The sequence below is a fragment of the Zingiber officinale genome, chromosome 4B, assembly GCF_018446385.1.
Source record: "Zingiber officinale cultivar Zhangliang chromosome 4B, Zo_v1.1, whole genome shotgun sequence".
Taxonomy (NCBI): Eukaryota; Viridiplantae; Streptophyta; class Magnoliopsida; order Zingiberales; family Zingiberaceae; genus Zingiber; species Zingiber officinale.
The window spans coordinates 137598500-137626417 of record NC_055993.1 but is presented as its reverse complement, the minus strand read 5'-3'; the positions used below and the strand labels follow the sequence as shown (position 1 = coordinate 137626417).

Sequence of the window (27918 nt, the reverse complement as noted above, 5' to 3'; positions counted from 1 at the left end):
TAATACAACAAAGATTTATTTATTTCTTCTCAATAACTTTATTTGTCATTTGCCTGAATTAATACCGTATGCCATATGTAATTTGGTCCTAAAAAACAGATACACAACTATCAGATATGAAGATTGTTTTAGAGGCTGCAACAATTCAATGGTGATGCACCATATGGGCAAAGAAAACTGACCAAATCTTCAAACCGGGCTCAGTTCTTCAGCCGTGTTCCAGTCTTTTTCCGTCGTTCCCAGATTGTCGGAAGCAAGCTTCTTTCTCAGAGCTGCTAGTTCTTCCCCGGCATTGCAGACATAGGCTGCTGCCCGCCGGCCGGACAGAGTTGCGCCTTCCATGCTATCAATGTAATCCTGTGCGAAATAGGAGCAAACCAAAGTTTCATCCACTTAGTGACCCATTTCTGTGAAGTACAATCATAAATAAACCCTAGGGGAAAGGGGTATACATTGGTTGAGAGAACTATTGTTTAGTATTTAATCGAATAGATGTAAAGGAAGAAAGCAATGTAAATCTTGTAGGAAGTCAAAGCTCATCCTAAAAAATGTACGCCACGCCCAAAACTCGAAACACGCAGATCATTCACTACGATCACTTGTAACTCTTTTGAGTGATGATAGTAGCATCGCAAGAACTTAGAAAATGTTAAGTATCAACCTAAAAACGAGAATAGTATTCAAATAAAGTGCCCGATCTGAATTAACTTTTATTTTTCACTGTGATTGTATCAGTACCCATGGGCATCCAAATTAGATGGCCTACCCACACATTCTACACCAAATAATAGTCTAGGTTGGAAGGTCATGACTAACTCGACCACTGTATTACCCAGTCAAGATGTCATAACGGCAGCATAAAACAGTTTGTATCCCAAGTGGTACAAAACGCAAGCAAAACCCAATTTTTAATATGCAAAAAATTCAAATGTTATTTTTTAAGAAAAAAAGTAGAGAATCCTATTCAAACTTTATAATCAGCATAGCAAAACAAGTTTAGGGGAAATATTACAGAATATTTCAGTTTAATGGAGGAGACTGGAATGTGGAGAATTTAAATATTACAGAATATGATTAATGTCAATAAAACATATTTAGGGGAAAAAGAATATCAGCTCATTTACCTGTTTTGTATAAGAACCAGAAAGGAAAAAGTTTTTGACTGGTGTCCTTTGATCTGGCCTAAATGGGTCTTTTCCAGGTGCCTCGCGATACAAAGATTGCCCAATTTTAACAACTGACGACCAAGTAACTTCTAATCCTCGAGAGGAGGGGAACAAATTTAAGACCTGATAAAAAAAATGAAATGAAATTATATCTTTATGTGCCAGTTAACTGATCACATGAAGTTATTTCCTTTTCCGGATCGAGCAGTAAAGGAGGTACAAAGATTCTACAGCAGGGATATATTGAATAGTGCTATGAAGCTTATTTCTGCCAACAATTACTTCATATATGAAAAAAAAATCCATATCATGTTTAAAGACAAACTATCATGCGTCAGACATTGAATTATATTAAATGAATGACTAATGTAACCAGATGCAGATTATGTATCCACTATTTTTTCCAAGGCGAGAAGCTCCGTTTCAATCTTTTATTCGTTAAAACCAATCTCAATTTTAAAGTACAACACATCTTGCTAAGGCATTTCAAAAGGTGATTCTTATTCTTTTTATCAGCAGTGACCGTGAAAATGACAGACTATTAGTCAAACAATGAAAAACAGCAAACAAAAAGAAGGATTGTGTGAACTTATAACAGGCATTTAAAAAAGTGTTTAAAAAAAACCAGGAAGAGCTAATAAACCAATAACTCACTGTCAGCATACCAGTCACACGACATGAAAACAATATTCTACAAGATAAAACATTGCAGCATACGGGTAGGGAACAAGAAAAAATCCACTGTATTATAATCACTGGAAGTGGATGTAAAATCTGAACGTTGCAAGTGAATCATGCAAATGATTGATTAGGAAAAAAAAAAGTTTGAACCTAATACTCAATTAGAGTTAATGACCACCTGCTTTTGGACTTTTTCGATTATCTCATTGTTAGGCAATGGCATGTAGGGGTCACCAGGTGTTAGTACAGCTCTACAAAAAAGAAAGGTGGATCAGTTTTCAATCATGCACCTAACATCATTTGAAAGAGAACATATTATGGTGAAGGAAGCTTATCAACAAAGAAAGTAAAGCCAACATCAATTCTACCAAGGACAGTTTCAACCATGGGAATGGAGGATAAGGGTGTATGTGCTGCATGGATGATAAGTAAACAGCATATTATCAAAAGAAATGACAAAAAATGCTTGTAGGAATATGTGCTGCCTAGTGCTAACTTAAATTACAAGTACAGTATAGCACTTGCAGAAATAGATTTTTGATTTGTCCTATTGTCAATATAGATGATATTATGTATCACTTGTGAAGCAGCAAAGAATGCATTAGCAGATCAAATAATTTCTCAGAACTTGAAGGAGGCATATTTTCTCTTGAGAATGATATAAATCTGAAAGTGATCACAAGATACGTGTTCTTAAGAACGTTCAGCATTCAAGACCCATCAGTTGATAACAATCTGACTTTTAATAAGATGCATCACCTGGTTTCAGTCAGACATGAATAGCAAAAGAAATTTTCTACTATTGATGAATAAGATGCAAGATGGTAATTTAGCTACTTTTTACACATTCAACTTCTCACTTCTCTGCAATCTTTAAGATATATCATCATCAGATTAATAGCTTTTGCAAATTGTCACACCACCACCAATTCCCTACACATTTTACTTTCTTGGACTCTCCAACTATTACCTTCTAATCTTATTTATCACAAATTTCATGTTGCATTAATATTATCAATCTATTCATTCCAAACTTATTTCTTCATTGTGACTGAAAAATTTTACATTAATGTCCTTAAAAATTACATCAACTATTTTCTAAAACTAGAGACAATTTTTTACCACTTGCAGTACCTAAGATAACACAAGCACAATATATTTACATGAAAAACCCGAAGATGGAAAAAGGAAAAAAAGAATAGGCAAGAAGGAAGATGGTTTCAGTTCACAATTGCATATATATCATAACCCCCCAGCCTGGACTCTTTGTCTCCACCGACTCGCATTTTTCTGCTTGAAATATTTTGACTAAACATGGCAAAGCAGTGGGACAAAATTGTACACCAAATTTGAGATACACATTACAGTTATTTTACTACAGGCCACAGCCAATTATTTTGACAGAACATGAGTTTTCCTCATGAAGTAAGATAAAGCTTGTGGATCCTGGGGGAATGACTACCCGGCTCTAACATGACATTTTTGGCAATTATTCATCACATTGATACTTCCATTTGCTTCTCCAAAAGTTTTCATCAAGTCAATATTTAGACATTATATGATGAATACTACATAGCAATGTACTGTTCCATAAATATATTGTCTATTGGATGGTCTAGCAAAGCATTCAACCATATAGTTTAGGATTGTTAACAAACGTTCTGATTCTAACCATCACTTTACATCATGAATGATGAGACTTGAAAATGGAACATATTTATCCATTATCAGACTGCCGAATGCCTCTAGAATTTTGATCAAATTAGGAAAAGTTCATAGAAAGAGGAAAGTTACCAAACAAAAAGAAGAAATACTACATCAGCAAAAGCACAGTATGTTCAGAAGCTAATACACAGCCATATGACGGAATAAGTATTCTTACTGGATAAGTGAGCCTTGCCCTTCGATGTAATAATCTTCTGGTGATGAAAGTGCAAGGTCCGCAAAGCAAGAAAAATCTGCATCTGGGGTGTAAAGAAGGTTGTCCAACCCTACAGCTTGAGTCAGTCGTCTGCAATCACAATGGCATAAACTTTTCAGAAAGGCAATAGAAAGAGAGGATCATAGGATCAACCTAAAAACAACAATTATCCAGTACTAACCTTTGTCATAGTGCAAGGTTAGTACTGGATAAAGTCCCTTGCACTATTAACGCATTGTAGTCAAAATGTATAAAGATGGAGTTACCTTGATATCTCAAAATCTTGCAGCTCTGTTACCCATCCATTGTACCGCAGCTGAACCGTGACAACTGGGACTCCAACTAATTTGTAGATATTGTCAAACATGTCCCACTCTCTCCACTTAGATGGAAGCAATCTTTTAATACCAGGAACATCACATGCTGAAATAAGATGAACAGATCATTTCAAACAAAAACAATATGATGAGGTAAAAAGGATATAAACATAATATGCAAGATAATGATGGTAGACCTGCAACATATGCGTCAGCTTTCACAATTTTCTGGTGTGTAGCCTGTTAAGTTAAATTTACAATATTAAAAGGTTGGTAATTGCAAGTAATATCAGAAAATTAACTTTTGAAGCCATTCATATAGGAAACATAGACAATGTAGATGAAATACAGAATCAACTTAAACATAATATTGGCAGAATATGGTAGGGAGAACACAATAAATAATGCTACCATAGGTTCAAGGTTTGGTGAATATACCCTATAACCATAACTCAAAGCTATACCTTTTCTAGAAGTTTAAAAATACATAGCATAGTGCCTGGGAAGCCATTGCTCTTCCGACAAGTTAAAAGCATTTCAATAGTATAGTTATGATATGCTGGTAAGGATCAAGTTCTTGGTCGATTACCTTTCACACTCGGAGTCACACAAAAGCTTTTAGAAAATATGCCAGATACCTACATTCATGCACGTGTTGTACTGCTAAATGAGACTGAGCAAACATAGTTGCTTGCATTATGATATACAGGTGACATGGCTTGGACAGACTGATAACTTGTTTGAAGCATTGATGCAACAGAATTTACAAACCTAACAATAGCAGAGAACCAATTATGAATGCATCAATTTAACTGGCCTTGGAATAGTTTGGCAGAGATTTTGTAGTTTTATGCCATAAAAATGCATAGATGTGCAAGGTTGTGACTGTATACAGGAAATCATATAAATGACAAATGTGTTCATTATAATTTAGATGGATGAATGTATCCAACTTTTTGGGATAACTTATACTGAAAGGCCATATCACCAGTAATACTAAAGGTCATTTCAATCACATTTTTTATATCAAGTAGGGTTAGCTTGAATCTTATCTTCAACCTGTCATAACTGCAACTCGTATAATTCAACTTAATTGGTGTTCAACCATTATCTCTGAATACCATCTTACAAAGAATGAGTTTGACCACATATAATGAATACAGGATCATGGTGGATCATGGATCAACCTTCGACATAGCAAGGCCAGTGACATATGTCTCGCCATCAGGTGATTTCTCATATAGTATCTCCCTACAGCCCCATCTCAAGTGAAACCTATTGAAAAAATTGAAATGGTGGAAAATATAATCAGCCCTGTGACAAAGAATTCAAGTTAATATTAACTATTGAGAAGGCCTTCTATTCATGTCATACCTGCCACCTTTCTCCATTATATATTTTTTTATAGGCCCACTTAAATATACATCAGGAGAACCCTTCAACATTCGCAATAAGGAAGCTTCTGTCTTGGTAGCAAAAAGTGCAAAAATAGTGAGCATACATCGGGCACTTATATTATCACAGTCAATAAATCCAAGAGCATACGCAACAGGATCCCACATTCGCTGAATACTCGTACGTGTACCTCCTTTCGACAAAAACCAATCAGAAAAACTAATCTGGAAAAGCACAATCAACAAAAATTTTATTAACTTCCATATGTAATTAGACAGGAGAGCATAATCAGCAGATTTTTTCTACTAGCAATAGGAAGGAAATGATGAAGCAGAGACGATTACTGTGATAAGGATACCATCCAAACAATATATCAGATAAGATGCAGGCAAATCCGTGTCAACATATACAAAGTATTATGTAACCACTTCATAAGATGATATATATATATTACTAAATGATCCTGTCCGAACAGAGAATCAGTGGACGCTGGGCACGTGGCGCTTCCTGCTGGATCCTCGAATGCTCCGGTGAACCTGCAACGAAACCGAGCCGGAAGGGGTGTCCCGGCGACGGCCCTCCGACGCTCAAGTCAGGCGAGGGATAACAAAAAGGTGGCTTCAAGATGAAGATTTTTCATACCTCCAGTGGAGAAATGGAAGCCTTATATAGATCTCTCAAAGAAGTCTGGGCGTGCCAATCAAAGCAACCACCTGCCTTTGACCATGCCCAGGTATGGGTCTGTCAGAAGGGCCATGTCTAAATATGGATCTATCAGGGAGACGTCCATGAGACCATACTGCTATTGTATCAGCCTCTCCATGATGTGACGGCAGGATCGTGCGATCTTGTGTACGGCCTAATCATTAGACATGCTTCGGCTGACATCTCATATCCTGAGTCGAGCGCATAGGCCGCTCGACCCCCTTTATACCCTCGCCCCTATTTTGGCCGAACGGACAACCCCCTCGGCCCTTGGCCCCTGCCGATCGGATTCCCGCTCGGCCCTTCGGTCTTCCTGCCTGGGCGTCGGAAACATGAGCCCATGGATGGGTTTATCTATAGCTCCGTTCGGACATACCCATCCACTCGGCTCGGCCATCCACCGCACAGCCTTTCATCGGTTCTCAGGCTGAGACCCTTCTTACTGCCGGATCACTTGCCCTCCCTTCAAGTCTAGTCGAAGGAGGCAGCGAGTCCGACTGACTGGACTATATGTATTAGAGTTGGCTGTCGCCTCCTTTCCGTAGCTTATATTCTTTCTTTAGCCGTTCGGCCCTTTACCGGATTTAGCCGCTCGGCTCTTCGTTTCGAATGCCTCGCTCAAAGTGGATGTTGGCTTGTTTAAATCTTCTCGAAAATCGCGCAAATCCCTTCCATTAAGTCGCAGCATGCGCGGTATGACGCGCATTAATTGTGCCTAGTGGCAAGACGCCACGTGGCTCTTCTCGCGTGGCGTCGATGCTTAATACGATGGGACGCGATTGCTTTGAAATAGACGGTCGGATGACGGCCTCGTCCTTCGTGACCTGCATCCGACGGCGGAGGCTATCCAGCCTCGGCAGTATAAGGCCCCCGCCTCCTTCCTTCGCCGCATGCTTGCTTGCGCGCTGCCTCCTGCTTCATCCTGTTGCTGCGGCCTTCGGCGTCCCAGTGTCTGTTCTTAAGCGGCGATCACCTCCTCGGTGATTTTTCCCCCCGTTTCCTTCCCAGTGAGTCTTCTGCCTTCACTTAATAGGTCTTCCCTGCTCATTTCGCTCCTTTCGTTTCCCTTCCTTTGATTTCTTTCTGAGATGGCGAGTTCCTCCGAACCCGCCGTTAACATTTTGGGCCCCTGGTACCTGACCATGGAGAGCCGATTCGATGAGAAGCATGCCCAGCGCCTTGTTCGGACATACGGGCTTCTTGATGACCACGAAATAATTATAGCCGGCCCGACCGACCGTCCAAATGACCCGCCGATCGGCTCCATTTGTTTCTTTTTAGACCAATTCCAGGGCGGCCTTAGATTTCCTACCCATCCATTTATTACGAAAGTTTGTAATTACTTCCGCGTCCCGCTCGGCCAGCTTGTGCCGAATTCCTTTAGGTTCTGACGGGATGGTCGTCCTCTTTAAGTTGCACGGTATTCCTCTTGACCCTAAGATATTCCATTTCTTCTTCTACCCACCACCATCCGAGCCGGGCACTTTTATCTTCCCAAGTAGAATAGGCTTTAAATTTTTTGATAACATGCCGACCTCCAACAAACACTGGAAGGAGTTCTTCTTCTTCATCCGACTCCCCGCTATGCCCAATGGGCACGACCTGAGCTTATTTAGCTCGGCCAATGTCACACGGCCATGCCGAAATGAGATAACTAGGGGTGCGTGTATATTTTATGAATTTTATCTTCGGATTCGGGCGAATCTCCCCTTCCGCACGAGTAAGGACTCTTTACTCTCTTAGTCTTTTTGTCTAACTGATTTTAATTTCTTTCACTGCAATCGAGGTCATGTGGCGATCCAAGGCTACCGCCACTTGAAATCAAGTCTGAGAAATTGAAGCGCCACCAAAGGAGCTCGAGCGGGGTTTAATCCCCGCCCGGCGGATGCGGAGAGGGAGGGGCCGCCTCGAACAGAGCGCCATCCGCTCAGCGGAGGTTGAGGCGGAATGATCTGTTCCTCGGCTCCCGCCGAGGCGTTCCCTGTTGGAGATCCACTGGAGGTTCGTGAACGTCGAAGAGACCCCGCCCGCCCCCAAGAGGGGAACCCACGGCGCCGATCGGCGTAACCGCCCCGACCACGCCATCCGGATCGGGACCCCTGGCTACCGCCGCATCTTGGCTCTCCTCCCGACCTCGCCCGCCACGTCGGTTGGTGAAACTTCCACCATAGGGAGTCTCGATCAGCGGGCGATCAAGAAGCGCCGTCCCGCCACCCTACTATCAAGACTACCTCCGATTCCCATCGGAGGAATATTTCTTGTCCGACCGCCACGGCCCGTTCACGAAATAACCTCGACTGTCCGCTCGCCAAACTCTTCGAGGACGCCCAGATTCAGCGGCCCTTATGACGCCCAAGCAGCTCGGCGATAACAATATGCAGCAGGCCACTCAGGTAAACCCCTCCTCATTCCCGTGTCATGCTATTGTTTGATTCCTGACATTATTATTTCCCTTACAGCGCTGGGCTGAGCAAATTGCCACTAGCCGTCGGCTAGCCGAGTTGGAGGGCAAGTGTCGGAAGGTCCCACGGCCGAGCGGGAGAAACAAGCTCTTGAGGCCGAACAGAAGAAGGCTGCCGACCTGGCTGCTGAGGTAGCTCGGCTAGAGGACTTGGTGAAGAAGCGTGATAAAGATGTGAAGCGCGCTGGTAGCCGGAAGAGGCAGGCGATCGCTGACCTGGACAGAATGAAAGTAGATGTCCATGCGCTAAATCAGCGAACTAAGGATCTGGAGGCCCAGTTGAACGCCGAACGGGAGGTCCGTTCGGCTGAATGCACAAAGGCTGAAGCAAACTTGAAGGCCCTCCAAGATTCCTTAACTGCTTCCCGGGCGTTGCTCAAAAAATATAAGGAGGAAGAGCCGAGTCGCCTAGCTGTAGCGCGCCAAGAATACATCCACTCAGAGCGATTTGGTGAAAAGTTTGGTGGCAACGTCTCCTCAACCTTCCTCGAGGCGGTCAAGGTCACCACTGCGTACTTCAAGAAGGGGGGGCATCTTCCTGCTGACCTGAGCATTCCTCCTCCCGAACTGGCGGCCATGATCGACGACATCCCGGACACCTTTTTTAATTTTGAGGATCCGGAGTGATGTGGGTTATTTCAAGCACTTTTTGTACTTCCTCCGCTCGGCGGATGTGAGATTTTTGTACGTGCCGTTCGGCATAATTTTTCTTCTAATGAAACGATGCCCCTTTTCCTGTCTTCCTACTCATTGTCCATAATATTCTTCTGTTTGCTTAACATTAATGCTGGTAAAATTTTCGCCAGTCGTGCTTTTAAACTTTCTCCTTCACGCGTCCGATCGGCTTGGCTCATTGCGTAAAGTGCGAGTGAGCAGACCTACTCGTTCTGCACGTATCCCGCTTGCGTGAAGTCAACAAACGCCGAGTGTCGAAGGACCAACCCCCCTTCGGGCCTGAATGCTTTAATATTTATAGTTTTCGCAATTTCTTACTCCGATATTCGTTCTTCCGCTTGGTATATTTATAGCCGATCGGCGCGACTCTCGATTTTTAACGACGGTGCTCGTCGGCTTTCCGCTCGGATTATTTATAGATGCCGGCCCGTCTCTCGATTTTTAACGATTTGAGCTCGGCAGCGGATATTTATAAGTCGGCTGGCGGCTCGATTTTAACGACGGTGCTCGTCGGCGCGGATATTTATAGCCGCGCTCGATTTTAGCGAGGTTCGGCTTCCGCCGGATTATTTATGACGCCCGTCTCGATTTTTAACGAGGGCTCGTCGGCGCGTCGGCGCGGCTCTCGATTTTAACGACGGTGCTCGTCGGCTTTCCGCCAGATTATAGACGCACGCCCGTCTCTCGATTTTTAACGCCGGGGCTGCCGGATATTTATAGCCTACGGCCTCGATTTTTGACTGGCTTTCGGCTCGGATTTATAGGCGTCGGCCGTCTCGATTTTTAACGACAGGGCTCGTGGATATTTATAGCCGGCGCGGCTCTCAATTTTAACCACGGTGCTCGTCGGCTTCGCTAGATTATTTAGCGTCCGTGCTCTCGATTTTTAACGACGGGCTCGTCGGCCTTTCCGCTGCACGGCTCTCGATTTTAACGAGGTGCTCGTCGGCTTTCCGGATTATTTATGACGCCCGTCTCCTCGATTTTAACGACGGGGCTCACGGATATTATAGCGGCGGCCGGCCCCGGTTTAATGTCTGGGCTAGACGGCTTTAGGGCTAACTCCTTACCAGGTCGAGCGACCTTGGCCTTCCGTTTCGCAGAGGATACCCTGTGCTATCATCCTTCTACTTCCTGCATCGCAATTGCCTAGGCGACCGAGGAGCATATACAGTTACCTTTAGCGCACCTTTCACCCAGTGCGGAGAACGTATTCCTGGCCAAACGGCTCAGGGTCTGCTTCGTCGAGTATTTTTGCTAAGATAATTTACCGCCGTTCGAACGGTACAGGGCCTTCGACCCACGATAACGTCTTATTTTCGCTCTTTTGACTCTTCATTTCTGCATTTCAAGCATTCAGTCGAAAAATGAAGTACACCGAGTGATATACAGTGATACACCTTTCATCCCGCCCGGTAAGGCTGGAGGTGGTTCGCGCTCCACTGGCTTGACTCTTTTCCAGACTAAGTCATTGAATTGGAATGATCATGAAATCACTCGTCTGTTGTAATTTTACTTCATCCTTTGCCGGTACGCCATCATCCGAATGACAACCTTGTCTCTGATTTCGTCTATTAAATCTAGCTCCATGAGGCGTCATTCGGAGTTATCCTTGTTATAGAGCTACACCCGATCAGACTCCACTCCCATCTCGACCAGCACTACAGCTTCTCCTCTATATACTAAGTGGAACAGGGTAATTTCAGTCACTTCTCAAGGCATAGTGTGGTAGGCCCACAACACGCTCAATAATTCATCCGCCCAACTTCCTCTAGCATTGTCAAGTCGAATCTTGAGTCCTCGGAGGATTTCTCTATTGGTGACCTCTATCTGGCCATTACTCTAAGGATAAGCCACCGAAGTGAAGGCCTACGTAATGCCATAGCTGATGCACTATTCTCTAAGCCTCCACCCTTGAAACTGCCTTCCATTGTCGGAGACGAGTCTATGAGGAACGCTGAACTGGCAAATGATATTTTACCACAAAAACTATATAACCATCTGTTCGGTTATCTTGGCTAGTGACTCAACTTTCATCTACTTGGAGAAGTAGTCTACCACTACAAGGAGGGATTTCCTATCCGGTCACAATTGGGAATGATCCTACAATGTCCATGCCCCATTAGTCGAATTGGTAAGATACCACGGATGTCTTCAGCTCTTCCGTGAGCCTGTGTCGTATGTTCTGATATTTTTGACAAGATAGACAAATTGCTATAGTATGCATGGAATCATCTTGTAGAGTAGGCCAGAAATACCCTGCCAGTAGGATTTTCCTTGCCAACGATCGGTCGCTCGGATGACTACCACAGGAGCTTTGGTGAACTTCTTGTAAGATGTATTGAATGTCCTCCAATCCAATGCACTTGAGAATAGGTATTGAGTAGGCTCTCTTGTAGAGGTGGTCCCCAATCAAGATGAACCGTCTGGCTCAATTTTTTAGTAAAAATTGCTACAATTGCAATCTGCTGTGAAGAAGTTAGTCTCACCAGCAGATTTTTCAACTGTCAAGGGCGATCGCTGCTATCGAACTCGCAGTTCGTTAACCTATCGCCGCCTCGGGTTTTCCGCTTCCTAATCTTCTCGGCCAAGACCTCCTAGCAATTTTCAGTTTTTCAAAAGCCCGCCAGAGAGTTCGAACACGCTGATTTCAAAGGTGCCGAGAGCCGAGCTACTAACCTGTAATCCGACAGTGTCACCCGACCGGCCTCATACTGCCAAGGCTCACATCCATGCATAAGGGCCTCATACCTGCTATCATTGTTAGTAGCTTTGTAATCCAGCCGGACGGATAGGTGCATCTTTTCTTCCCGAGGTGAGAGTAGTACTATTCCGATCCCACTTCCGAGCCGAGTGGAGGATCCATCCACATATTCTCCACATAGCTTCCGCCTCTGGCCTTTGCACTAAATCACCAAGGATTGGGCTTTAATCGCCGAGCGGGCTGATATCGACGTCAAATTCACTTTCGTCCACTGATAAGCCGTCCGGACGCTTCGATTCAACAGACTCTTCCAAGTGGGCTGTTCGTCCCGACAATAATGGTACGAGCCAAGAAATAAGGTCGCAGCGCCGAGCGGCTAGAACTAAAGCAAAGGCCAACTTCTCGAGCCCAGTGTAACGAGATTCACATCTTTTAAACGTGGCTTAAAATACACCTACTGTTCTCCGCTCGCCCTCACAAGTGCCGAGCCTACATGCTGACGACAGATACATATAAAGTGACTCACCTCCGACCGGCTTGGGAGAATTGAGATATGTCTTCAACTCTTCAAATGCTTGGCCACATTCTTCATCCCATTGAACTTAGTAACCTTCGCAGGATTCAAGAACGGGCAGTCTTCGGCATGTTCCGAGATGAATCTCGATAGAGCGCTTATCCGACCGGTCAACCTCGGACTTCTCTTGTATTTCTTGGAGGCATGTCTTGCAGTGCTTTAATCTTGCTGGGTTTGCTTCATCCCCGCTCGGTCACTATATACCCCAAGAAACGCCTCCTTTCGCTCCGAACAGCACTTTTGGGGATTTAGTTTGACTCCATATTTGCACAGCTCGGAAGGTTTCTTCCATATCCTGAAAAGATGGCCGCCTTGACGGATTTGATAAGAATGTCGTCCACATAAACTTCCGATCTGCTCCCTGAACACCTTGTTCATCAAGCGCCGATAGGTGGCTCCCAGATTCTTCAATCCGAACGGCATCACATCAGAATAATACGTGTCGAAGCTTACTTTTTCTTGATCTTCCCATGCGAGCAGATACGATATCCTCGTAAGCGCCACATGCAATTAGTTCGCCCGGAGTCCACCAAATTGATCTATCCGGCGAGGATAAAATCCTGCACGCCTTGCTCAAATCTCGAAAGTCGACGCACCCTCCACTGCCGCCCGGCTTGAGACCAAGACTACGTTGGCCACCGGCTCGGGACTGCACCTGGCCGCCAGAAGTTTTTCCACCTCCGCCCGGATAACGGCACTCGGCGCTAAAGTCCCTTTTTCTCCGCTCATCGCCTGAGCGTCCGGCCGACATGAATCTACGCCGCTAGGCTCGGGAAATTGTAATTCATGTGTCGACGACGAAGACATCATGATTTCGCTGAGGCATCAATCACCTCCTTCTGCTCTTCTCCAGATCGAGGCGATAAAAGTCGTGGCCTCCGATCGGGCCTGATGGATCCGACTTCCTCCCTTTCATCATAAATTAAAGCAGGAGGTTTCTCGGTTATGGCGTGTACCTCTTCGGGCGCCTTCCGAGCGGAGCAAGCTTCGCCCGAATCATCTCTATATAGCACCGCCGAGCTGCTAGCTGATCTCCGTGCACTTCTCCTACTCGTCCTCCACGGAACTTTATCTTCGGTGGAAGGTCGAGACAACCGCCGGAGCGCCGGCCGTCCCAAACGACGTTGTAGGACGACGGAGAGTCGACCACCACAAAGTTTATTGTCCTGTCCTCCCGAGCGGCTCTTCTCCCAGCCGAGGTGGTTAGCCTGATCCGCTCGACCGATCAACTTCGCTGCTCAGAAACCCGCAGAGCGGGTCGCATGGCAAGCTCGATCAATTTGCAACCGATCGAACGCCTTCAATACGATGTCGACCGAGCCCCGTGTCAACAAATATGCGTGAATGGTGTAATTTGCTATTACCGCTTTAATGAAAGCGCGTCACGGGCACTTCTACCTTCTAAATCTCCGGCCCGAAGTACTTCCGGTCCACTTGCCCGCTTGGCTACAACCGATCGCGGATCACAACGCCCGCTCGTTGGCTGAGTCTCCTCCGGCCGGCCCTCCAAAGAATAACCGATCTCGCCCGGAAGTATTGCCTGCTTTCCTCCTCCCGAGCGACGGTCGGGACCGTTTCAGACGCGATTCTCCCGCCTGGGATCGTGCCGACGGGCGTTTAGTGATGTCGCCTCCTGCGGGTCCGGCCACCATAGGTCCTTCGTCGATGGGAGGAGACCGCCGCTCGCTCTCTGAATGGGATTAGTCACGAAGGAAGACTTCGATAATCCCTCGTGTGGCGATGACCGGTGGAAGGAGCGGAACGTAGGGGTCCACTTCTTCTTCGGTTCACGAGCGGCAGCCCACCCTCGCATATGTGATCCGCGGGGATCGAATGCCGCCTCGGTCCTCTAGGTGGTCACGAGCGCGGTCGCTTCCGCCAACAGTGCACGCCGCCAGAGCTTCCTTTTCCGAAGCGGCCGCGCTTCTTCCACGCTTACGTATTCGGCCGACGCAACACGTGATCATAATCTCGGGCGCTTTTGACGAGCGACCAAGAAGTCACCATCTACCGTGCCTTGTGCGGGCGCTCATCATCGCCTCCGACGCGCCGGACGTCCATCGCCACTTGGTCAATCGCTGACGAAGCCAAGCGATTCCTTCGATCTTGCTTCACGGCGAACAGCCGACACTTGTCTTCGATAACGCCGATCGCTAGCAAAGTGGTGGAGGAAGGCCGTCGGAATCCTCAAGCTTGTGATAGATCCGTCTCGCAACCTCCTAACCACCGCCGAGCCGATCCCGAGAGCGTGGTAAGAAAGACGCGCATTTCACCCACCCAGATATCACGGAGCGGGTCAGTATCAAACTTACCCGACGATCATCCGGTCCGTTGTTCCGTTGTACTCGCCGATCGCTTGAGGCACGAGTGTCAGCGAGGGTCTCGCATAGCCTCCAAAATCGGGCTGCCGCCCGCCGGAGACGAGTCCGCCCGGAGCCTTACCTTTTCGTCATCCCGCCTGGTATTTCGTCCGAGGAAGAACCTCTATCTCTTCGAAGCCGGTGCGGCTTGTGTGCGAATAAGGCCCGTGAAATGCGACGGTAGCGGAGGTGCTTCCGCCGCCACCGACGCAGATGTCGCTTGTTGCTCCCGCTGCTCGCCGCCGCTTTTGTTCAACAAGTTCATGCCCTTATCTCGACTGAAGGCCGAGCTCTTCCTCAAAGCGCCACCGTTTTTCGCCCACCGCCCATTGTTACCGATCGACGCAGAGCGCCCCCACGGCGCCACCTGATCCCGTCCAACCGGAATCGGTGGACGCTGGCACGTGGCGCCTCGCCGATCCTCGAATGCCCCGTGAACTCGCAACGAAACCGAGCCAAGGGGTGCCCTGACGACGCCTCCGACGCCAAGTCGCGAGGGATAACAAAAGGTGGCTTCAAGACGAAGATTTTCATACCTCCAGGAGAAATGGAAGCCTTATATAGATCTCTCAAAGAAGCCGGGCGTGCCAATCAAAGCAACCACCGCCTGACCACGCCTGTATGGGTCTGTCAAGGGCCATGTCTAAATACGGATCCGCTGTGAGACGCCCACGAGACCATATCGCTATCAGACGCCTCTCCACGATGTGACGGCAGGATCGCTGCGATCTGTGTACCTAATCATTAGACATGCTTCTACCGACATCTCATATCCCGAGTCGAGCGATAGGCCGCTCGACCCCATTTTGGCCGAACGGACAACCCCCTCGGCCCTTGGCCCCTGCCGATCGGATTCCCGCTCGGCCCTTCGGTCTTCCTGCCTGGGCGTCGGAAACATGAGCCCATGGATGGGTTTATCTATAGCTCCGTTCGGACATACCCATCCACTCGGCTCGGCCATCCACCGCACAGCCTTTCATCGGTTCTCAGGCTGAGACCCTTCTTACTGCCGGATCACTAAAGTTGTCTGAGTCTTCTGATTTGCAAGAATCCTTTGAACGAAGCTTCAGTTAGTAGGGAGGAAATATTATATTATTGTTATAAAGAGACAACTATTACATGACATATAGGGCAACATAATATTCTATAATTAAAATATTCAAAGTGGAACCGAACCATGGTTTAAAATTTTGAGCCGTATCGGAGTTTTGGTTTATCATCCGAACGATACTTTTTCAGTACCGTATTTGTTGTGCAGATATGGTTTCGGTATTTTTTTAAATATAAAATATATCAATTTTTAAATAAAAATTTAGCCTAAATATTTTTTAAAAAAGAGAGAAAAATAATTTTTTTAAAAAAAATGTGGATCCCAAAGCCCTTGACCCTGCGGAGGTCACCGCGGGATCGCAACGCTCCCATGACCCCATGGAGGTTGTTGTGGGATCGCGGAGCCCCCGCCACCCCATGGAGATTGCCGCAGACTAGTACCGGTACCGGGCGATAGAACGACAAATTTTGCCCGTTTCATCTGGCACGGTACGGAATTTTAAACCATAAACCAAACTCACAAAGCATCTAAGTGATGACTCCAATAACATAATAACAGTATCAATCACAGTTCAGATACCATAAATAGCAAAAACTTACAGTATCTAGGTCCCTTATCTCTTGCAATGCACCGTCAGGATCAACAAGAGCTCGAACAACAGGGCTTAGAGCAAGGGCAAAAGCATTCCGTGATTTATCATAGAGCTATTAAAATGTAAAGGCAACATCAGGTGTCAACAACTGAAGAAAACAAAATCACAAAAAAGGAGAATGGAAATGCATTCTCAAACAGAATAAAAGAAAATTTAGAAAGAAAGGGGAACTGCCGAGACATGCTCATACATAATACACCATTAGTATCTAATCCAAACATGTTACACGATGGAATACATTGTTTTTCAAATAAAACACATTATTTAATTGTCAAACAAAAGTATCTAGTTATTAAAGATTGAATATTTTTTCTGTAGAATGATAGGTTCTCAAAACTTTTTTGGCGGTTCTAGAAATACTAAATAGGACATGCTGGTTCAGCACTACTGTGACGGTCTCACTTTACATGAAATAATCACCTTGAAGCCATGATGACAGACAAGCATAAAAACATCAATATGACACAGATTGTACTCAAAGTGACAGCATAAATTGGAAATTACTTATTATGTTGCTGTCTGTTGCATAGTCTCAGAATGAACTTTATTTCAAACAATTTGCAGAGAACTATAGATCAACGGAAACACAAGAAACATCAAGTAAAAACATGGAACATGAATACACATATAGGATAATGATGTCCATATTCACATTAAGTTGGTAATTTTTGTATACGTGCCACACAGTCATGTGACTATTCAAGAGAGAATACTTAATTAGCTTTGGAGGAAATGAACTGTGATGGCTCACAATAAATTATTGAGATAATAAAATTTTGGAGAGTTGAGTTCTGTGATCTCTATATTTGAACTTGTAGCAAGACAAATCAATTTATACAAAGTAATCACATTAGAAGAGTAATAATAGTCCTCCTGGCAGTTGTATAAAATGTATCTCCACTGGAAGTGAACGCAAAGAAAGAAAGACAAGAATTGCAACACCAGAACAATTAATAAAATACCAAACATTTCTTAGCATGTGAATAGATTTTCTGAATGTTTTCCATTTTAACAATTAGGCAACTTTCTCATGTTCCATGACCTCATAAATAATGATCTTTTGTACCAAGTATAAGCAATATCAAGGAACACAAAGTACTGATAACTCACACCAAAGTAGTTTAGCAGAAGTATTTAAACTATTCCAATAGATTATGCAATCACAGTGTAACTGATGAATAAGCTACCATCAATTTAGTGATTAAATAACTTCACTTAAGTTCACACCTCTAGTTGTGTGGTTGCTAGAAATGCTCGTATTCCATGAATTGGTGCCCCCAAAGGAAACCGAAAATCAAGTTCTGCAACAAAAGATTAAATTTATAGATATGAAATTTGAGAAAATGTAACATGCAAGAAACTCTTCTCCATCTTTTTTTTTTAATGAAAATATCCTAGCTTTAAATCCTTTTGCTTGAAAGATATCACAACAAACAAAAAAAAAATTCATGCCATACCACCAAGTTTACCCCCCTTGTTCACAAAGGTGTGAGTGTGATCCTTAACCAACAAATTTTCATCAGCACCTACCTGGCAAGTGAAACATAGAGAACAAGCTAAAGTATAATGCTATATATCTCCATGTGAGCAATAAAATAGAAATAAGAAATTGTTATAGTGTATACTAAAAGCCTAGCTTTTTGTAAATATTTATTTTGAAATAAAGACTCACATTGGTCAAATGTCTACATTTATATGCTAAGTGTAGTTGTTCAATTAATTTATATTGTAGATAACATGGTGTGTGGTGTCACACACAGAAGATCATGTTATCAATTTCTTATAAATTATAAACAGTAACTCACGACTAAGATGGAAAGGAACAAACCATTAGAATAGTCGTAGTGTAATTTGGTATTATTTATCTTAACTATAAAATTACACTAGTACACTCTGAGTATATTGAGCAGGACCATTTAAGGTAAGTTCTTTTTATACTGACTGCATAAAAGAACAAGACCTTTGTTATTATAGAAGTGTGTGCTCTTAATTCTGATATAATAACAAGCACATATATCTAGTATTTATTTTTTTGACTTATCAAATGGTGCGATTTAGTTTGATAAATCAATAGGCCCGATAAGTTGGGAAATGATATTATTTATAGTGTGTGTTGTTGATTATAGAAGGAAACTGTGTCCTAGTAATTTAGGTTGATGATGTCCCCAAGAGGAGCTCATAAGGATTGTCATGTAAATCCTGCAGGTGGACTTAGTCCGACATGACGATAAGGTTGAGTGGTACTACTCTTGAAGCTAGATATTAATTAAATAAGTTGTGTAACTCATTAATTAGTGGGCATTCTATATCTTAAACACAGGGAGACTAACACACTCATGATAAGAAGGAGCCCAAAAATGTAATTTGGGATTGGTGCGGTAATTCAATAATAATTCTTTAGTGGTATGAATTATTATTGATGAAATTAAGTTGGGTGTTCGGGGCGAACACGGGAAGCTTAATTTCATCGGGAGACCAAAATCAATTCCTCCTCTCGGTCCCTATCATAACCTCTTATTTATAAAGTATTATACCCGCTCATACCCACCTTCTTACCCACCCTAAGGTGGTCGGCCAAGCCTAGCTTGGAGCCCAAGCTAGGGTCGGCCAAACCAAGGTGAGTTGGTTTCATTAGGTGGCCGGCCCTAGCTTGAACCCAAGCTTGGTGTGGCTGACCACAATAAATTAAAAAGGTTTTTATTTTTTTAAAATCTTTCTTATGTGGAAGCCATGGTTTTAAAAGAGAGTTTAAAATTTAAATCTTTCCTTTTATAGTTTTCTACAAAAGATTAAGTGAAAGGTTTGATATCTTTCCTTATTTATAGTTAAAAGAAAATTTTTAATTTTTGATAAAACTTTCCTTTTTTATAACCATCCTCATGATTTAAAAGAGAGTTCTAAAATTAAATCTTTCCTTTTATAGTTTCTGCAAAAGATTAAGAAAAGATTTGATATCTTTCCTTATTTGTAGATTGAAAGGAAAATTTTAATTTTAGATAAAACTTTCCTTTTTATAAATCATCCACATGTTTTAATAGAGAGATTTTAATTTATAAAAGTTTCCTTTTATGACCAACCATGAAGGGAATTTTCAAAAGAGAAATTTTTATTTAAAAATTTCCGGAAACAAATTAGGAAGTTTTAATTTTGTGTTTAAAACTTTCCTTGTTTAGAGGGATTAAGGTGGTCGCCCATATATAGTTTGGAAGGGAAATTTTATTAAACTTTCCTTTCATTGGCAAAGAGAATAAAGAAGTTTTAATAAAACTTTCCTTATTTGCCAAAACCAAGGAATATAAAAGAGAGGGTAGAGGAGCCTCACCTCATAACAATATCTCTTCTACTATTCCTCTCTTCCTTGGTTGGTGGTCGGCCCCTCTCTTTCTCTCCCTCTCCTATTCTTCTTCCTTGGTCGGCGGCACCTTCATCTCAAGGAGCTTGGTTGGTGGTCGGATCTTGCTAAAGGAAGAAGGAGAGATAGGAGGTCTTGTTACTTAGCATCCCTTGGAGCTTGGTGGTGGTCGAACCTCATCTTCTCTTGGAGTTCTTGTGGTGGCCGAAACTTGCTTGGAGAAGAAGGAAGCTTGGGTGGTTCTCGTCTCGGTAGATCGTCGCCCATACGACGTCTGAGATAAGAAGAGGAATACGATAGAAGATCAAGAGGTTGTTGCTTACAAAGAAAGGTATAACTAGTAATTCTATTCCGCATCATACTAGTTTTCTTTGTGTAGATTTTGAAATACCAAACACAAGAGGCATATGATTTTAGGTTTCGAATTTGTGATTCGAGTTTATTTTCTTTTGTTGTTTTTTTTATCTAGTGATTCGATTGTTCCTTTTGGTTAAACCTAGGGTTACTATAAGGAAATTAAATATTAAATTTCGTTGAAAGGCTTTGTCTAGGAAGTGGTGGATGCTCCCATATCCAAGAAGGCCTAGTGCCTCGCCATGTTTAACCTGGAAGCCGATCTCTGAAATTAATATTTAATTGAATTTGTAACATGGGTGGATTTGGATCAATAATGTTAAGTATCGTTTGCAATCCAAGTCTAAACCTCTAAGAACAGATAAGTTAAATTTGGAATCAATAATGTTAAGTTCCGTTTGCGATTCCTAATTTAATTTCTAAAGAACACAATAGGTTGTTAGGAATGGTTCAGGACTTGTACAAAGGAACTGGTACGATATTCCGCGTATCAACCAACAAAAATAACAAAATACAATCCAAGAAATTAGACAAACAGATAACTTAAGAGAAATAAACCAATCTCTCTCTCTCTCTGTGTGTCTCTCTCTCTGAGTCTATGTTGGCCAGAATTGTCGGCTCAACATAAAAGTTATCCCAATATGAACATTACGTTTCCATTATATGTCACCAGTAATAGAAACAACAACATAAAAAAGTACTGATATAATAATATGTTGTGATAGTATTTTTTATGTCATAATATTTATTTTTTTGTAATTGAGAGAGAAGGAGCTTTAGTGCAACAGTATGTTGCTTTACTGTGATCTAAGTGATCAAGGTTCTAATCATAGAAACGTCTCTCTTGTTTTGCTATGCAAGAATAAGACAATCTACATCAAACATCTCCAAACCCAACATCAACAGCGAACTCTTTTACTTGCAAGTTGCAACTCCTTTTTATTGTCATTTTCTTGTGACTGTTGTGTTTCTAATATCTACTCAACAACAGGTACTTCAAATCTCATCTGTTATCAGGCTCCCATAAGTTTCTATTGCCACGCTTAACTAATTTATGATTTAGTTGAGTGTATCAAAATGCAAAGAAGTCAATGCCAGTGAGCAATAAGTATTCTAAAAACAATAAAAATGAAAAAAAAAAAAAACAGAACTGATGATCAAGAAGATAGCAAAAGCTTTCATATGATGTAGCAAATCAACCAAATGAAACTTCATTTGAATAGTCCTAGACAAATATTGACAAAAGTTTTATTCAAAGTAGAAAAGTCTAAGGTAGAATTTCAATGGGAGTGCAAAGAACAAAAAAATAACAAGGCATTTAGATGGGGTCGATTGACACTAAAGCATTCAACCAGGGCCTCACTTAACCATGTTGAAGTAAACAAAGGAGTTTGTCTCTTACTCTCAAGCTCAAGGAGATGGACTAAATCAATCAGTGGTTCCTCTATCATGGCATCAGTTTGACATTTGGATTCAAGATAGGTATCAGCTGGTTCAGCCCCCAATATACCAATTTTCTCTAGCGTATCAATTACAATTTATGTATTTCTATTGGGAGATATAAATGTCCTCTTCATTGAACCACTTCTATTCCAAGAAACACCTCAGATTCTTGGACTGAAAGTATGGATGAAGATAGGCTTTCAACTCCATGTTTGCCAAGTCATCACCAATGATAATATCCATATAAGCAATAAAGACAATATGTTTTCTAGACGGAGAGGCAAAATGAAATCATATGACATTTCTGATCACCTGGAATTGAAGGAGAGCATAACAGAGTTTACTAAATCATGCTCTAAGGGCCTTTCAAACCAAACAAAGACTTCTTCAATTTACACAGTAAATCACTCTCCTCTTGAGCAACAAATCTTGTAGGTTGCTACATACACACATCTTCCTTAAGGTCACAATGGAAGTCTTCGTGTCCATCAGATAAAAGGTCATTCAACTATGGTTGTCAAATTAAGGAAAATCGAGCTGGAACAATTTTAGCCTAGTTGAAAAGGTATTCAAGTAAACCATTCCATAACTTGAGTGTGTTGGACTGATCGAATTCACACATCTCCACAATGGTATGATATTGTCCACTTTGAACCTAAGCCCTCATTGATTTGTTTTTGAACTCTACCCAAAAGACCTCATACCAACGAAGATAAGGACCACCATACTTCGATCGAAGTCACTTCTTTCCACTGCAATTGGGGGGGCACGCCTTATGTGAAATAACTGGAGCATCATCTGCCTCGAGAGCTTATCATGGATTTTTTACTGGAAGCCCCCTACCATTATTCCCATGGTTCAGACCTCCTCCACCTACTTTGTTAAGGTTCACCACATCGTTCCATCTTGACCATGGCTCTTATACAACTTGTTGGACCGATGGAATTCATATATCTCCATAATAGTATGATATTGTCCACTTTGGGCAATATTCATTTACAACCTAATGTGCACTTACTAAGAGGAAGAGGTATCACCTCCCGTGTAGCATTCAAATGCAAGCCTTGAATTTCTTTAACCATAGTCCCTCATCTCCACCCTGAATGTGAAAGTGCCTTTAAGGCAATCCTAGGAATATAATGTGAATTCAAAGAAGAAATAAAAGCACAATATCTACGTGACAATGCAACAAGTTAAGAAACAAGAAATCGGACGAGACATAAAACAACTAGAAGAACCTCTCTAAAGAGTGATAGACAGATCAAATCAAAAGTTGCATCCAAAATGGAAGGCAATGCCAGATGAGCAATGGAGTCTAGTGGGCATCCGCTGCAAGCATGAGAAGATAATAGAATGGACAAAGGTGTCGGAATTGAATGCACCACAGTAACAAACACATAAGTTAGATAAGTATGAAAAAAAGTAGGGTGAGCTTAAAGTGTTGATAAATACATGTAATTCTCATCATAGTAGTAGTACCCATTTTGCAATTAAGAGTAGCCCATGAAATGGACTTACCTACTCTAGGTGACGGTTTATCAATATCAAAAGATAAGAAATGAATAAAATACAGAGTTTGATTCTCGCTTTATTTGAGAGAATGGTGTGTCCAATAAAACTATCTCATTATTTTTCAATTCCAATAATCAAGGAATTTACTAAGCAGGTCCTTAAGAGGTTCTAGGATTGCATATAGTTGTAATACACTAGGTTTTCAAGAAATGGGTCTCTTTGTGAATAACATATATTCCAGGCATTATAATCTAATGTTACAATTATGAATATTACATATAGGTAGAAGGAAAAAAGTTAGCCTTAATCTTTCCCTATTATAGCTATGATACCATGTAGATGTCCAAGGAGAAGCTCAATCCAACTAAAAATGTTAAGACACTTAGATAGGAGCTCCTCTGTACTTAAATGTCCAAGAGGGCCTTCCATTACTATGCAACTAAAGGGTGGATTGCTTACCCTCTCATATAGGAAGAATGTTAATTCATAATAAAACAACAATTTGACCTAAACGAATAGCCAATGTAAAAGGCTACCAACAGATGATCCATTAAATTACAGCAAATGTCTGAAACCATATTTGCTTCAAGAATTTAGTATAATAGAGATACCACGATGGCATCTTTCTTTGGTTATCTCTCTTCTAGGTGTTGTTGCATACATTTCAAGAGATAGCATATAAGGCGTAGCTTTAGCCATCATTTTGTATCAGCAGAAGCAAGTATATATGTTGCATTCCCAAATATTGAGATGCTAGCATTGGTCAAACATGGCACAAGCGCATCAAATGTCAATCCTAGGACAGTGAATATGGGCAAGGGAGAGTCAAGTAAGCAACAAATTAGGATCTTAGTGGGCAGGAAATGCAATAGAGTAGACCTCTCTAGCTAATAGTGGAACCCTTGATATGATTCTTCTTCCTTGTTCCTTTTCTTCTACATTTGCCTCTTCTTCGCCCTCTTCTTTCTCTTCTTTTTCTCTCTCCACTTCTTTCTCTTGGTTGATGCTGATTGCTGACACATGGTACTTCACTTGGCACCATTAACTAGCTTATTCCAACCAAGCACCAAAACTATGATATGGAATGAGATTTCAAACACTGATACTTTTTATAAGAAGAAATATTTTTAAAGGAAAAAAAAGTAGTCACAGCACCTAAAACCTATTATTCTAGATGCAAAAAAAAAAACAGAAAAGATAGTCTGAAAAACCATCATTTGGGAATTTGAAGATATGAATTACCATGTTAAGTGAGGATTCATATTAAAAAGTTATACATGTATTTTATGGATACCAATAAGTAAAAGTCTAACTTTAAGAATCAAGAGTGCTCAAGTACTTCCATGCATCATATCATCTAAAATGGATAGCATAAATCTGATTTTTTTTTATCATGTGAAGAGCTTTTACCTTTTTCATAAGACGGAAAAGATTGCTGTAGCAGCCAAAAAATACATGCAATCCCATTTCAATATGATTTCCTTGCTTATCAACGAAAGAGCCCACTTTTCCACCAATAAAAGGTCTGCTTTCATAGATGTCAACCTGCATGTACACATCAGGAGACTGTCATACATACATGTAAATATATTGCAGATGCAAGTTGTCATGGTCATCATCATTATCATCTATGATTAACAAAACTATTTGAGGTCAGCTACGTGAACCTTATCCTACACTAAGCTATATGCATATTGCAAAATAAAATATGTTCTCAAAAATCAACCAATGTTTACATAGAAAGATGATCCAAAACCTGACAGATGTTGTGAAGGAAAAGGGGCAGCATAAAAGATTTAACAGGAACTAGGTAAAGAGCAATACCAATGATGCAAGCATATGACACCAAAATACATAGTCTGATTGGGTAATAGATCTACAACAAAGTTACTAGTAAAAATTAGAAATTTTGCCAGTATATTTGACAAGAAAGTTGAAGAGAGTATATTAAAAAGTATTTAAGCATCTAACCTCATGTCCTTGATCCAAAAGCTCAACTGCAGTTGACATGCCAGCAAGCCCACCTCCAACAATTGCAACTTTAAGCTTAGGCCCTGTGTAGACTTCAGGTTCTGGTGGAAATAAACCTTTTGGAGCTGTCATTAGATGAAAATCCATCAATATCACACGCTAAAGACTTTGAAAACAGAGTGGCTATTAAATACACTCATACTCAAAACCAATGAGGCTATAAGATAAATGATCATGCACTGATGCAGCTAATCTAATCTAATAAAAACACTGTGCATGTTAGGATACCAAAAGTCAAAATAGAAAAGCACTCAGAATTTAATTAGGTTTCACACAAATAGTACAACAAAGAACACTCAAATTTGGTAAAGAGACTCTCTCAACTAGCCAGAGCCGATGTTCTCTTCCACAAACCAGAAAATATATCCATTCCCCTTCCTCTAACTTCACACATACTTATAACCATGCATATTTAGGTAACTAACTCTAAAACATGCTAATATAACTACCACACAGATATACCTGACTCTAAAACATAATTGTCTACTATATAACTTCCTATGTGTTAATTTTGTCCAGTACCCTTTTTGTTTTACTCCCCCTAGAATACACAAGTCGTGTTTTGGGCTTGTTTCCCTCATGATCGAGCAAAGTGCTCACATCTAGAACTTGGTTCCTAATAGTAATATAATGAAATGTGAAGGATCTAGGTTTGTTTTGAAAATAATGATCCTTCCGTAACCATTAAGAGAAGAAAATATCCCATCACTTATTCGTAATTGCTAATTGTTACAACAAAATTAAAAGGATTTAAGTACCTACTATTGGAGATTGATATATGGAGTTCTCTCTCCATCAATCCTTAGAAGAACCAGCTTAAACAATGCAAACTGCAATATTAAAGTATATAAATAACGGCAGCAATATTGCCACCATGGTTGTATGAAGCATAAGTATTATACTTGGGCCAAAATGGCAGTAATATCATAAGTTTTATCAGATTTGGACAAAACATATTCTTTTTACTGCTAATTAGCAATAGTTGAATCAATATCACCGCAACTTGAGGCTTCAATGCTTGATCCAATTCCCAAGTTGTCAAATCCTCAAACATGTTTTTCAGTCTATCTTTGTTAAGAGTTTATGACCTATATTCTGTTAGGCCTGATCCGAAAAGATCCTGGTGCAATGTATATTGTGCAACTTCAATTATGAGAATTTTTGGAAATTTGTGGAACTAGTGGAAGGATTTGCCAAATCCGGAGCTCACCACAATCCAAGCGAGATGGTGGAGGTGGGGCATCCCAAGGTATGAACTTTTATTATTACTTTTGCACACATTTATATATAGGTAATTAGGGTTTCACAGTCATGTGATGTAAGTTGCAACTCTCCTTTTGCACCAATTTCAATATAGTGAATTCTTTTCCTCTATCTGTAGTTTTTTACCCACTAGAGTTTTCTCTTTGTTTCTTCTTTATGCTGGTTACCTATTTTTGATATTATTGCTACAATTATCTTAGACTTCTGATACTAACAAAGAGAGCATTGAGTGTCAAGCCTTCCTAGCTTCATTGGAAATACAAAATAAATTCTTATGTTTCAGAAAGCATCATTAGCAGCACCACTTTGACCCATCTTCAAACTTGACAACATCTGCTGTCCACCAAAATAAATGGATTTGACTAATCTATTAATGTCATAAACTAGAAAATTTCAACAGAAAAATAATATTATGGATTAGGCTATGTAAAAAAGACCTTTTAAGTATGTTTCTTTCATTTTTTAAGGGTAGTAATAAAATTGACTTCCTTGCATAGTTCTCTGCAAGGAGAGAAGAAAAAAAGGTCCGACCGCTTGAATTCACGACAACAATACAATTCAGGGAAGAGTGGCATTCTTAAAAAGAAAAAAAAAGAATGAATTTTGCAATGAAAGAACGGAAAGAGGCGTAAATCCCTAACAGGCGTCCCAACCCAAGCCAATTATACACTAAAAACTGACACGGGAAGGCAGAAGCTCAGCTGAAGAAGTTCACCGTTATTTCTCATATCCGAAACCTGGCTATCCAGCGAACATCGTGCCGCCGCTGGCGGAAACCGCGGAGGTCGGGACTTGGACAGAAGCGCCACCTTGCGTGGATCACGGAACGAGGTAGCAGGAATACACAGGGAAGGACAGGAGGCCGAAGCCATTCCGACCACGAAGTCGAGCGGAACGTCCCCTAGGGAAGCTCTCGAGATCAGCAACAGCGGAAGAGAAAAGCGCAAAGAGCGCGACGACGGCGACGAGCGGAGGTATCTCGAGTGGCAGAGATGCGGGAGACGTCGAATTTGTTGCGACGCAGAAACGACAAGGAGGGATCAGGAAGCGGAATCGAGGAGCAGCTGGAGGAATCAAGAAGGGGTCGAGCTATCCGACCCGCGTTAATGGCGAAGCGAAGTGGGAGGAGGTGACGGGATCGGGTGGCGAGGTGTCGCACCTCTGCCGTAGTGCGCCTTATCTCTCCACTCCCCTCCACTGCCAAGCCAACCACGGTCGGCAGACGCACAATAGGCCACCAAGCCCCGACCCGAGAAACGACTTTAGTCACGACAAGTCTGCGGCACCTACAAGTCGGGGTC

The 27918-nt window shown here is 42.0% G+C and overlaps 1 protein-coding gene across 3 annotated transcripts; it reads right to left on the bottom strand.

Moving 5' to 3' along the window:
- Positions 1-27844, bottom strand: LOC121976980 (zeta-carotene desaturase, chloroplastic/chromoplastic-like). 3 transcript variants are annotated; one of them, XM_042529436.1, is made up of 15 exons: positions 27333-27844; positions 25295-25419; positions 24734-24868; positions 18120-18192; positions 17890-17963; positions 16610-16714; positions 5460-5704; positions 5273-5360; positions 4283-4325; positions 4035-4191; positions 3730-3858; positions 2026-2098; positions 1125-1289; positions 183-357; positions 1-88 (listed from the first exon to the last, which is right to left on the bottom strand). In XM_042529436.1, exons 1-14 carry the CDS (start codon positions 27487-27489, stop codon positions 190-192), a joined length of 1737 nt encoding a protein of 578 aa, XP_042385370.1. In that variant the 5' UTR covers positions 27490-27844; the 3' UTR covers positions 1-88; positions 183-189. The 3 variants fall into 3 exon arrangements, with proteins under 3 accessions (XP_042385370.1, XP_042385367.1, XP_042385371.1); XM_042529433.1 differs by having other exon boundaries at positions 1-357; XM_042529437.1 differs by lacking the exons at positions 5273-5360; positions 5460-5704 and having other exon boundaries at positions 1-357.
- Between the last annotated feature and the right edge of the window lie 74 nt (positions 27845-27918).